We start from the raw sequence: 13,719 nt of genomic DNA on the forward strand, positions 1-13,719 counted from the left end.
TTCACATATGCACAAGATATAACACAATGTATATCTAGAATTTTAGTTTGCATTTTTTGGAAACTTATAAGTGTCATAACGAAAATGGGGTGCAGACGCAACTAGTTGTAAACGAGAGTTTCCCCCAAATTCCCTTCTCACTGACACCACCAAAACACACTCTCTACAGTAATCAGGATACAGCGCTCCCACACACTGCTTAATTGCCCATCACCAGATAGAATCCTTGATGGCCGGAGGCCAAGCCACCATCTCGTACGGGAACACATCGCCAAGGGGGCGCCACTCATCGTCGTTGAGCCATAGCCTCTCCATCCTGAACGTCTTGAGGTCAAGCTAGCGAAACCACCCGGTCAGCCATGATGAGGAACAATGTCCCGCTGGACTCGCAGAACCCACCGACGCTCACAAGCTTGCACCCGTGCACCAGCTGGTCAGCGATCCTCGCCGAGAGCTTCAAGCCGTGGAGGTCCCCAACCGTGGCCGGGTTCATCAGCGGTCGCAGTGCCACCGGCTCCTGGGGCGTCCATTTCCGCGGCGCTTCGAGTACCCACCTCACCATAATCAGCGGCTCCCGGATCGCGAAGAAGCAGAGACGGCTGTCCTCCGTCTTGCCGATCCAATTGTTGCCCGTATACAGGCGCATCCCGGCGCCGGGGATTGACAGCACGGAGATCGTCATCTTGGTCGTGTTGACGGCCATGATGTACTTCTCCTCGCAGTCCAGCTGGTACACGAAGTCTCCGATGACGACGGACGGGCCTTGGTGTGGGGTCAAGCGCCGCTTCAGCGTGCCGGTGGCAACCTCCCAGGCAGAGGAAGCAGAAGAGTAGATGAAGACGTAGAAGTTGGGCGAGGTGGCACCGACGAGCACGACGACGACACGGAACTCGGCTCCTTGCCCTGGAACGACGGCACAGCAGGCCACCAAGTGCCCACCGATGGGGAGGGGCGGCAGCCGCGCGAACGTCTTCTGCAGTGGATTGCAAACGAGGAGCTTAAGCTCCGTCTTGAACCCGGCACAGAGCTCGCGCAGGAGGAGGCGGTGGCCGCGGGAGTCGATGAGGATGACGCGCGACACGGGGAGGAACCCGAGATCGAGGGCGACGCCCGCGGTGTGGATGAACGGGGGCAGCGCGGACGGGCCGTAGTTGCGGAAGAACCCGAGATGCCGAGGCGGGGAGGGGAAGGTGCCACTGCCCGCGCGGGAGACGACGCGGCGCCAGCTTCGGCACACCGCCGCGCAGCGGACGACGCCCGTCGGGGGCAGCAGCCGCTTGAAGACCTCCAGCAGCATGTCGTCGGGCAGCGCGGACGCCATGTCGACGCGAGCCACCGCGGGCTCTTCCTCCACCCGCGGGCGCGTGCGGCGCGACGGATCGAAGCGTCCGGGCGGGGAACGCGAGCGCGCGCGGCGGACGAGGACCGCGGATGACATTGCCGAGACTTAGCGGCAATCTGTTATTAGTGCTAGTACGACGCGGTGGCGGCGGCGGCGGCGCTGCGCGATGAGATCGAACTGCAAGGTAGTGGGGCGGCGGGACGAGCCGATCATCGTTTATACAAGGGAGGCGATAAGGCGGCCGCGAAATTTTTGGGGGCGTCGTTTGAGTTTTTCGGCCTGTTGGGCTGGCTTTCCATCGCCTGCGCGCGGTCGCGTTTTCTACCGCGGATGACATTGCCGCGACAAGCGACATCGTTTTCACAAAGGAACTTGCTAGTCACGATCTCATGTGGTCGAGTGCACAGTGCACACCATGATTTGGTACAGACTATAGGCAAACGCTCGATCAGTCGCCTCCTCAGGCGTCCGATCCAGTTAAGCGAGTGATTCTCGTGCATTTCGATCATGGCATAAAAATGGTTTGTATATATCAATTTTTTCCAGAGTATGTGACATTTGTCCTCAACATTGTTTCCTATAGTGAAAAAAATTCCCGTTAATGGTACAAAATAATCTGAATGTAACATTTAACAAATGCGGCATCATTTTGCAACATTTCTATGCAATATATCTTTGCCTAATGTACTCAACATTACAAAATACACAACATCTTTGCCTCACTCAACCAACATTACAAAATACACAACATTACAAAATACGCGTGTAACATTTGGTGCAATTTCTTTATAGCATACATATAAAAATAATTCTACCACTTTCAAAAGGACCTAGGATATTTGGCACGTAACTTTTTTTTTTGAATAACGAGGACTTCACGTCAAAGGAGCTGACCTATAATCTATGTATTATAAAATTAATCAATGCATAAAATAAAACTAATTGTACCATTTTTGAAATGTTTGCGATATTTGGCCCGCAATTTCTCTGTAACACTCTTTTATTTTATGCATTGATTAATTCTATAATACCAAAATATTTATCTCTCTTGCATTTTAGTTTAATTTTTGTATTCACCATTCCCATCACTGCTGCACTATTTTTTACATCATTGCATTTTATTTTAGTTTTACCTTTACTTTGTTTTGTTTTCATCTAGCTTACATGCGGTGTGCTTGACAACCACTACGGTGGAGTTGGGGACACAAGAAAAATCATCTTGTTTTGTAGGTTGATACTAGAGGTATTCTATTTCTCTGAGAGTTTGATATTAACACTAGTGGAAAACAGGCCTAATGTCGCGGGTCGTAAGACCCTTTTGTCGCGTGCGGCCAGCCGCGACAACGGAGGCGCGACAAAAGGCCCAACCTTTTGTCGCGGGTCGCTTACCACCCGCGACATAAGGTCCACCACGTGGCAGTCGCGGGGCGCGCAGGGGACACCCCCTTTTGTCGCGGGTGGTAACACCGCCCGCGACAAAAGGCCCTCTATATGGCGCACGCAGGAAGCTGCTCCTTTAGGGTTTTTCATTTTCATTTTTCATTTTTTTATTTTTATTTTTATTTTTTTTCTTTTCTCTTTTTTTCTTTTTGTTTGACTCATTACTCTCTCACATGGACCATTGTTAACACTAATTACACTTAATCTTTAGTCAAATTCAAATTTTAGTCACACTTCCCGGTCGGTCACCCATCCTCACACTACTCCACCCTCAGCACGCTTAACTTCTCTATTCTTTCTTGTTGTGTTCCCGCGAAGCTGATTGTACCTTGTTGTCAATACTACCATATCAATCTTATTAACTCTTATACCATTGTGTCACTTTTCTGTATTTTTTGAAAAAAAACAAAAACAATTATTTAAGTAAACAATAATTTATAAGATAATAATATTAAATTCTAATGAAAGTAGAATAAGTAATAAAACTATTTTATTAAATAATATATCTATTATTCATGTAATATGGCATAAGTAATATCATTGAATCTGCAAATCGCAATTGGACAAATAATATGTCCATTATTATTAGAAAATCATGAGGAATTTAAATATAAATAATTTATTTTTTATTCATTTTTATTACTATTATTAAATAATATATCTATTATTCATATAATATGGCATAATTAATATCTTTGAATCTGTAAATCGCAATTGGACAATTAATATGTCCATTATTATTAGAAAAACGTGAGGAATTTAAATATAAATAATTTATTTTTTATTCAGTTTTATTACTATTATTATATAATATATCTATTATTCATATAATATGGCATAATTAATATCTTTGAATCTGTAAATCGCATTTGGACAAATAATATGTCCATTATTATTAGAAAAATGTGAGGAATTTAAATATGATTTTTTTTTCATTTTTATTACTATTATTAAATAATATATCTATTATTCATATGATATGGCATAACTAATATCTTTGAATCTGCAAATCGCAATTGGACAAATAATATGTCCATTATTATTAGAAAAACGTGAGGAATTTAAATATAAATAATTTATTTTTATTCATTTTTATTACTATTATTAAATAATATATATATTATTCATATAATATGGCATAATTAATATCTTTGAACCTGTAAATCGAAATTGGACAAATAATATGTCCATTATTATTAGAAAAACGTGAGGAATTTAAATATAAATAATTTATTTTTATTCATTTTTATTACTATTATTATATAATATATCTATTATTCATATAATATGGCATAATTAATATCTTTAAATCTATAAATCGCATTTGGACAAATAATATGTCCATTATTATTAGAAAAATTTGAGGAATTTAAATATGAAGTAATTTATTGTTTATTCATTTTTTGACGCGAATTACTAATTCCTCCAACTTAATAACTGAATCCTGAATTATCGACAGTACTACTACTGTACAGTAGACACCAACTTACGTAGTAGTTGAATCCATAATTAATTAAGCGCCTCCATATATAGTCCACTAGACTAGCTAGTACGTACTACTGCTTCCCAAATCTATAGCACCTCCATTATACGTACGTACGTACATACGACGCGTACGTGTCGCCGGCCGGCCGGGGAAATCCAAACCTACGCGTACGTACTATAGCTACAATCTTGATGAATTATTAATTATTACTGATGATGAATCAATCCCGGTCCACTCGCTCTGATTACTCACGCGTGCGTTTCTCTTTTTTCGCACCACCACTAATTCTCCCTCCTACCTTTTGTCGCTGGCCGTATCACGACCCGCGATAAAAGGGGTGCCAGCAGGTGGCACAAAGACTTAGACCCCTTTTGTCGCGGGTCATGGTACGACCCGCGACAAAAGGCCCGGAGCGCTCCAAAATGTTTCGGGGCGACGTGGCCAGGCCATTTGTCGCGGCTGCAGACGCGCCCGTGACAAAAGGCTTGCACGAAAGCCCTGTTTTCCACTAGTGTAAATTCGTCATACCTTGTGGGGAAATCCCGCTTACTACATCACTCTGTGCCCGGAGTCCGAACAAATTGGTGTACACAATGGTGTGTAATAAAAATTGCAAGCAGTTACAAGGAAAATAATATGTGTCCACAATAATAATAAAGTGGCTAAGCATCAATTTTGCTGCGATTTCAGATTTACTTGCAACAAAAACTATCCAAAATTTCCAAAAATCTTAGACGATTACAACCAAAAAGTGAAACTAGAGATGCAAAATCGTCATGTACGTAGCATACATTTTTGTCTTCTACAACAAAAAAGGCTTGTGATTAGGATTACGCAAAAAAAAACCTCATGTAAGTAGCAGTGCAACATAATTTCAAGAATAATTAGCTTTGTGCAGGTACACATTGCACCAAATCATGCATGCAAAATAGGCCTCATACGTGCTACACATAACATGATTAAAAAGAAAAACTGAAAATGGCCCATGCCATATAACTCTGCGGCGTGGGCATGTATGCTACTCCGTACCTAGCAACAACTGATGGCTCACCGAAACATGCATGCATGCTCGGTTGCCAGATAGCCCGCCGCTCTTGTGGGAAGGTATGGGCCGGACAAAAAAAAGATAAATAGCGCACAACAACATCAACACTCGGGGTGATCAATCGCTCGCGTACGATGGATCGTCTGACGTGAACAATTTTCTGGAAGCCATGCAGGTTTTTCGAGGCCTAGAGAGATATTTCAAGAAGACCAGCATGTCCTCAGGGTCCTCGGAAACCAAGTACTAATAAACAACCAGCCTGAGTCCTTGCCAACTATATGACCTGGACGAGTTGGCCAGGATGTAGATTTGTTCTAAAGAAGGTTATAAGAAATTGCTGGCATTATATAGTACTGTATGTCATACTGTAAAAATAATCTGTATGGATTGGTAGTGTCCTGCACGTACATAAACAGCCGCTATAGACGTTCAAATTTGCTGGGCTTTCTGATCTTTGTGCAAGGATGCCAATCACCCACTGGAAGCTTCGGTTCGTGTCAAACAAATATCGTTAGTGGTTGGAGGAAAGAAACCGCGCGCTGTTTTTTTCTTTCGATTTTTACGCGGGACTGTTGTCGTTTGTTGCGAGGATTTAATGAACAGAGTCTGCGTGATGTTTGTCGTTGTCGGTTTGACGCGGCCAGACCTCCGTGGCTAAGACTGCTCATAGTGGGAGTAACTTAGCTAGTAACATCACACAACCCAAGGTATTTTGGTGACATGGCATAGCAATGAATGAAGAAAGAGAATGAGGTGGTAACTAGCTATGTTACCATAACATCACACACCCCAATACAAGTTGAGTCTACACCATAGTAAATGATACTCCCTCCGTTCCTTTCTATAGTGCCTATAGATTTTCGGCATTTGTTTCAGAATATAAAGTTGTAGCTTAGTTTTTTTCTCAATTACCCCCTCTCCGTTCAGCTCCCAAATCGTCCAGGTCCTGAATTTGTTATGATAAGTTAGTAAGATATGGATTTCCCAAATTTAACGTTGATCTCAAATCGTTTAGCTAGGGGTCTTGTGTAAAAAATACTCTTGCGCTAATTTCCGTGCTAAAAAACTATAGGCACTATAAAATGGAACAGAGGGAGTACAATGCATGACACCACATATTAGTTACTACCCACTATGGAGGTAGTAACTTAGACTAGTAACATATGTCATGTTACTAGTCTAAGTTACTCCCCACTATGACTAGCCTAAAAGCATTCTTTAGCTATAGCAGCCTAGCATAGTCTTAATTTTTTGTACTAAGCAGCCTAGCTAGCATAGTCAACTCTGCTTGCTGTTTTCCCGTGAAGAGATGCCATCACGCGATCTGTAAATCCAGGATCCAGCATAGTTTAATCGCCGCGCCAGTCAGGATTAGAGGGAAACAATTGACAATCAGCTGGCTGAGCGGGCCATCCTTGTCGTCTATACGTGGTGTCGGTCGTCTCATTGTGTGCGTAGAGTCATAGATTGGGAGTAAAATAAATAGCTCTCCTCGATCGTCTGTCTTCTCCAACATCCCGGCTCCGTTTTCTCTCTACATCCATATACCAAACGGGGCAAGCGGCCGACCAGAGATCGATGGAGTCCGTGCCGTCGTCATCGCTGCTGCCGCGCGTGTGCGTGACCGGAGGCGGCGGGTTCATCGCCTCGTGGCTCGTGAAGCTGCTCCTCTCCCGCGGCTACGCCGTGCACGCCACCGTCCGCGACCCATGTACGTACTGGCCGGTGACACTGACATGGCTTCACATATTACATGCTAGCTCGATCACCTGATGGCTGATGCTACATATTCGATCCGCATATTGCTCATTTCTTCAGGTGATCCGAAGAACGCGTTCCTGAAGCAGCTGGACGGGGCTCCGGAGAACCTGCGCCTGTTCAAGGCTAACATGCTCGACTACGACACGCTGACGGCCCCGTTCGCCGGGTGCGAAGGCGTCTTCCATGTCGCCTCTCCGGTGCCCGAAGGCAAACTGGTTGATCCAGAGGCAAGTGCATCATCTATTCTACTGTTAGGTTTGGGGCTGGTATCAAGACCACCGACCCTGATAATCTTGAACTAGTCTACCAAGGAAGTAGTATAGAAAATAGAGGAATAAGAGAAGCATTTTCACCGAGTCAACAAAAGAACCACCATCCCAACTTGCACTTCCTCATTCCACTATTGCGATATCTTTGTCCCGTACAAAGACCAAGAGCTCTGGGACCTGTGGTGCAGGTAAGTCTTCCAAAATAGAGTACAACGTTGCAGCAAGTTGCTCCAAATTGTAAATGTCTTCCAGGTAGAATTTTATTTCTTTTCCAGACTCCTCACAGAGGAGATACACACAGACAACCTTACAAAGGTCACTTATCTCTATTTGTCCAAAAATAAAATTTAATTGTTGCGCTGATTAGACTGGAACATGCCTGTCAATGTAAGCTCCCTTATCTGAGCCAGGTGACCAGCAGTTTATTATGCTCTTTCTGTAGTATACTACGTAGTACGCATGTGAGTAGACTTTCAGTTTCAGTATAGCACATATGTCAGTACTAGGTTGTTGTACTTATCGTTTTGTATTAGGAAAAAACTGCTTGACTGTTACTGATCTTGTGCCGCACACAACTGTGCAGAAAGAGATGATGACTCCAGCTATAGAAGGCACCAGGAATGTACTCAAGGCTTGCTCGGCTATGAACGTCAAGAAATTCATTCAGGTGTCATCTGTCGTCGCTGCTGTTTATAACCCAGGCTGGCCTCAAGGTAAAGTAAGAGATGAGAGCAGCTGGTCAGACAAAGAGTTCTGCATGGAGAATGAGGTCAGCACACAGCAACTAATGCTAGTTATTTGATACATGTATTATGTTTTTTAGACCTTTCCTAGTGTTTCAAGATGTGGACTCGGTTATTTTTTTTTTTAGTGAATTCCATTTTATACCCCCTAGTTTGCCATTTATGACAGCAATTACCACATGTAATTAAAATTCCACCTATTAAGCCCATTTAGTAAAACTTATTCCACATTTTACCCTTCATAAGATCTGAAAGTGTATTGGTGGACGGGAGATGGCGCTGGGCTGATGCTTGCAACATCCCTTATAGCGATGAGAGCTCGTAGGCCAACTACAGCCTCAACATTTCCTCATGCAGCTTCGGCTGCGAGCTATGGCGGTATGAAAACATGTGACCATGGTGTGCCAGAAGTATGCCATATTGTCGGAACGGATGTGCTCCACTCTCGGCTAATGATAGAGATCGACATAGAGTTGGGCCTCGAACCGACGCTTGCCATGATCGTGTTCATAATCCTTGGTTATACAGGAACACTAAACTCTTGACCAAGAGACAAACCATGCATGCACCACGCTGTAGTGAGGCTACCGCACAACAAAGTTTCTGTAATTCGGGAGCACTAGCATTCTCCATCTTAATTAACCATCTCAGTTAATAGAAAAAATTAAAAAATAAGACTAGGAGGCAATTTATGGTTGCTACGAGCTCAACACACGAATTTGTTGGTTGTGTTGTGATAAATTATCACATTTGCTTGTTTGTTGCACGGATAATGACTCATTCCTCATAAGCATAGATGATTGACTGAAGCGTCTTATATGATTTTACTCCTCCTAAGAAAATAATAGCCTTCCGTTGTAGGGCGGCACATAGACGCGATGACTGCATCTCGTCTTACAAGGCTTCCAAATCTTAAATGGGGTAAAATCTATCATAAGTTGCACTAATGAGGTAAGTAGAAGATGTTTTTTGTTAAATGGGGTAATTAGTGTCACAAATATATAAAAAACTAGGGAGTAAAAAATAGAATTTACTCTAAATTTTTATCTATGTGGCGCAAAAATAACTAAACAATGATGAAAATATTCTCTTAGCCTTATTACCGTTTCTGTGCACAGGCCAATACATAGTATATCATCAATTCTCATACTGATCATTTAATATGGCCATCTACATAAGCCGATTCAGAGGCCGGGGTTCATCCTCCTTTCAGAAAAAGTAACCATCGTCTAATTTTAACTCATATAAATTGCAAGTATCTGGAAAACATGAAAAGTTTACATACTATGCAGCTAATAATAAATGTCCATGCGGAAGTATTCTTAAGGTCATACTATAATACATAAGAATTTCAGTACTAAGTGAGTTCTTAGAGACTTTTGAATTCTGACTCGCAGGAATGACTTAGTGTCAACTTTTCTGTTGGCAGATCTGGTATGCTCTTGCAAAGACCGAAGCAGAAGAGATAGCCTTGGAATACGGAAAGAAGAACGGATTGCAAGTCATCAGCCTTTGCCCTGGTGTTGTTTTTGGCCCACTCTTGCAGCACATGGTGCTGAATACTACCAGCAAGGTCCTTGTGTACATCATAAAAGGTTCACATCCGAGTCCACATTATTTTCTACAACAATTTTTTGAGATACTTTGAACAATTTATTTTCTCACTATATTGCTAGAATAATTACCATGGGTTACTTGCTAGGACATGAGGTGGTGTGCTAGCAAGTAAGGGTTAGAGACTCTACTCTCTTAATGGAATACAACATGGATTCTTCCACTGTTGGTAATTTTTTGTGCTTATCTGAAGGACGTGTTGCAATGGAAAACATATATATTGTCCACATTGCTTGAGTAATTTATAATCAATATACTTTGTACTTAGAACATGCATATTTTCATATCTAATATGTGTAATCTAACAAATGGTATCTTCATGTCAAAAAAATGAAAACGCATTTTACAAGCACGTAGGTGTCAAAAATAAGAATATAAATATACCATTGGAAATATCTTTTGAATGTGAATCCAACGATATAATTTTTCTGACATATAATTCATGTTTTGTTGACTAAATTTATAGTCTAACTTTTTTCTTAAATTACGTGTCAGCCTAATAAACCGGTGGACATTCAAACATTCTATGTTTCCGCACAAAGTTTTGTAGAAAAAAAAAGACATTTTTATGGAATGTGTAAAAAAGAAAAAAATCTCGTGTTTGGAGCACCAGAAATTTTTCATTTTTACACATGTTACAAGCAGTTTTAATACAAATTTGTGTGGGAACATAGAATGGCATATGTTTTTCAAAACTTGTAGACATTTTATATAGTAGGCGATAGAACAATCGATAACATCTTTTCTAGGAGGCGACCAGTAATGGATGGCATCGAACTAACGGCTCTTATCAATCTAGAAGCGTGTATCTTTATTGAACAGATGCCTGTGATGTAAAGAGAAATCAGTTAACTAGGAGCTTCCAAGTTTACCCGTAAATAGTGTTGTTCTTGTGCGTGCAATCTTAGAGAGCTGTCCACGAAAGCTAACTACTCCCTTACTGTTGAATTATAGAAGAACAATAAAATTCAGAAGATGAAAGAAAGTCAAATTTGTACCTAAATGCAATTCTATTATGTTGGATGACGCGCAGGAGGTCCTGACACGATGACCAACAAATCATGGCCCATTGTTGATGTTCGTGATGTTGCTGATGCGCTACTCCTGTTATACAACAAGGCAGGGTCATCTGAGAGATACCTATGCTCATTAGACCTACTTGACATGAAGGATTTGCTTGAAATCCTAAAGAACATGTACCCTAATTACAGTTATGCAGACAAGTAAGTGCCATCATATCTACGAAAAACGCTAGAGTGGGTTATGTTTGTGTCCAATACATGGTTAACCACTCCTATTTCTTTTGGCAGGATCGTTGACGCGGATTATAGGATTGAAATGACCTCACATAGGCTGAAGAATCTAGGGTGGAAACCAAGGAAGCTGGAGGAGACACTTGCTGACAGCGTAGAATCCTACGAAGAGGCAGGCTTCCTTCAGGTTTCGGAACCTTGCCGGCTTCCATTCTTGTTCCTCGTGCCGACTGTCCAGGAATAAACCAGGCAACACAGTTTCTACATTCTGATTGCAAATAAGGACAGCACCATATGTTCCTTCTCCTGGGGTCCTGGCTCATCTATTCAGTTTATCATGAGCGTAGATGTAAATTATATTATTTGTTGTATGATTCTTTTTGCTAAATCCATAATTCTGTATATATGTAATGTGTTTCCACTTTCCACTTTTATTTCCCAGTCAGTTACTCTCACTAGTGACAAACCGACCCTTCATGCGTGGCAATATATTCTATCGGTTAATAACAACATATCAGTCTCTCTCTAACTTTTGGTAGCATTTTTTTGTATCCACGTATTTGTGATTTTTCAATGGTGTGATGAACTGATGATCATATTTATGATTTTTTTTGTTTAGTTACGAGAAGTTTGACTTCAGATTTGCATCAATTTACTAAGTTTACATAATGCGGAATGGTAACTTTAGCTAAATATCCATGCCTTGCGGTGGAGTGAGCGAAACAAATCTCTAGACATAGTGCTGGTGCCTTTCTAATGTCACAATACTTGTTAGTTACATCTTCCACCTCCATTCCTACTCTGGAACTACTCTATCACTCCACTCCATTCTGCTATGAGTATTGGGAGAAAACACATTCCGTTTTTCAACCGATCGCTTATAAATTCATGCATGTTTAGCCTTGTTGTTCTATTTTGCTATTTCATGTCAATGATGAGATGTAAAATTACCATTGGCATGTTAAACCCCGTACAATGGCAACACAAGACATCTATTATCTACTCATTATATTTAAAAATATATATATGTTGATTTAACATGAAAAATATTGAAGATCGCAAAAAAAAACATGAAAAATATTGAAGAACAAACATATGGTTGGAAAGAGCATTATTTCTAGGGAATTGGCATCAATCCTGTTATACATATATCTTTAGAATCACTGTTCTACTTCTTCAGCTATTATCTATCTTCGCCTTCTCGGTCCAAGAATCGTGCCATTGTCAATGGAATATCCGACTCACAATCCCACATGTAATCATGCATACGAACATACACAAATACTTGTACGTGGTACTTGTGTTGGCATACGGGAAAAAATGTTGACTTGGCAAGAAAACCTAGTTCAAAATCAGCCAAATGAGAGAAGGGGTATTTTTGAACGGTTTCACATTTAAGGGTTGATCAACCAAATAAGAGTGGGCTGTAATAATTTAAAGGGTTCATTCTTCGAAATGCTGAGAGAAAAAAACAATATTGATGCACTACTAAGCTTTCGTTCAAACAAGCTCATGCTCCATGTACTACCCTGTTCATTTCGCCTTCTCTTCCCCTTGTACATAAATATTATGCAAATTTGTTGTTTTCTTAATTTGTTTCAATCTTGTGTGACTGATCGATGCATGTGGACCAGCCTTATATTATCACAACTGCATCATGTTCCATTGTACATGCATGAGCCTGAAACAGAGGTGATCGGCTTTGTCTTACGTTCTGCTCTCTTCACGTAAGACCTGTTGCTCACTACAGGAAAATGTCAAGGTGCCGATGGCCAAAATCTGTGACGATGACTTTTTATCGGAGTTATTGGCACATGTTTCGAACAAGGCAGGCTGCAAAGAAGGTCGTCAGCACAGGAAAGTTTATCTCGACGGCCACCGTCGGCACGGAAAAAGGTCATTGGCACAGGTCCCGAAAGACCGTCGGTTCTGTCGGCACAGGGGCCTCTGCCGTGACAGGCGGGCAGACGACGTTAGGGGGTAGGTCCTATGCCGACGGCACAACCATTTTTTTTCTTCACGCACCCCCCCCCCCCCCCCCCATCGATATCGCCTTTTCAGTTTTGGAAAATATAACAGAAATGGTAGAAAATTCAAAAAATAAAAACCTTCGAGATGGCCATGTGTTTTAAGGAAAATTAATAAACATGAATTTTCATATATGATGCAAAATGGTGTCATCTTTCAGTAAAACGGCTTTTTCAGTTGCATACGACCTCCGATGAAAATATTTTATATGAAAATATATCTATAGAAAAGTTTACATCCAACAATGAAAAACGGCCTTTTAGACAATTTTTAGATCCCTGAAATTCAAAACGGGGACTTTTCAGCTTTTAATTTTTGGGCAAAAAATTAAATTTATTTCATTGTTTTAAGATTTATTATCACTTATCTTATTCATTACTTTTACTAAATAATTGTTTAGATTTCAAAAATAAAGAAGGTTATATCATGGAACAAGGGTTAATAGGATTGATACAGTTCAATTGTCAACAAAGCTCCTCTCTAGGAAGCTCACCTCGAAGGAACATAAAAGTTAAGCGTGATAGAGATGGAGTAGTGTGAGGATGGGTGACCGACCGAAAAATTTAACCATTCGTGTAATTTGACCTAAGTGTAGTTAGAGTTAAAAAATGATCCATGTGAAAAATGAGAAAACCCCGAGCTAGATTTGCCAAACGGCTGTTAGGTCTATGCCGACAGTATTGGGCCGACGGCCACCATCGACGCAAGCCTGTGCCAACGGTCGAAGGTTGTCGGCAC

General features: G+C 41.4%; 1 protein-coding gene and 1 pseudogene across 1 annotated transcript; one reads left to right on the forward strand and one right to left on the reverse strand.

Annotated features, from left to right (window-relative positions):
• Positions 1–137: 137 nt before the first annotated feature.
• Positions 138–1,438, reverse strand: LOC127313800 (uncharacterized; annotated as a pseudogene).
• Positions 1,439–6,829: 5,391 nt separating this feature from the next.
• LOC127313799 (cinnamoyl-CoA reductase 1) lies at positions 6,830–11,492 on the forward strand. The gene is made up of 6 exons (XM_051344266.2): positions 6,830–7,024; positions 7,132–7,301; positions 7,927–8,112; positions 9,516–9,681; positions 10,734–10,923; positions 11,011–11,492. Exons 1-6 carry the CDS (start codon positions 6,892–6,894, stop codon positions 11,195–11,197), a joined length of 1,032 nt encoding a protein of 343 aa, XP_051200226.1. The 5' UTR covers positions 6,830–6,891; the 3' UTR covers positions 11,198–11,492.
• Positions 11,493–13,719: the final 2,227 nt, after the last annotated feature.

Source organism: Lolium perenne, chromosome 7 (genome assembly GCF_019359855.2).
Source record: "Lolium perenne isolate Kyuss_39 chromosome 7, Kyuss_2.0, whole genome shotgun sequence".
Taxonomy (NCBI): Eukaryota; Viridiplantae; Streptophyta; class Magnoliopsida; order Poales; family Poaceae; genus Lolium; species Lolium perenne.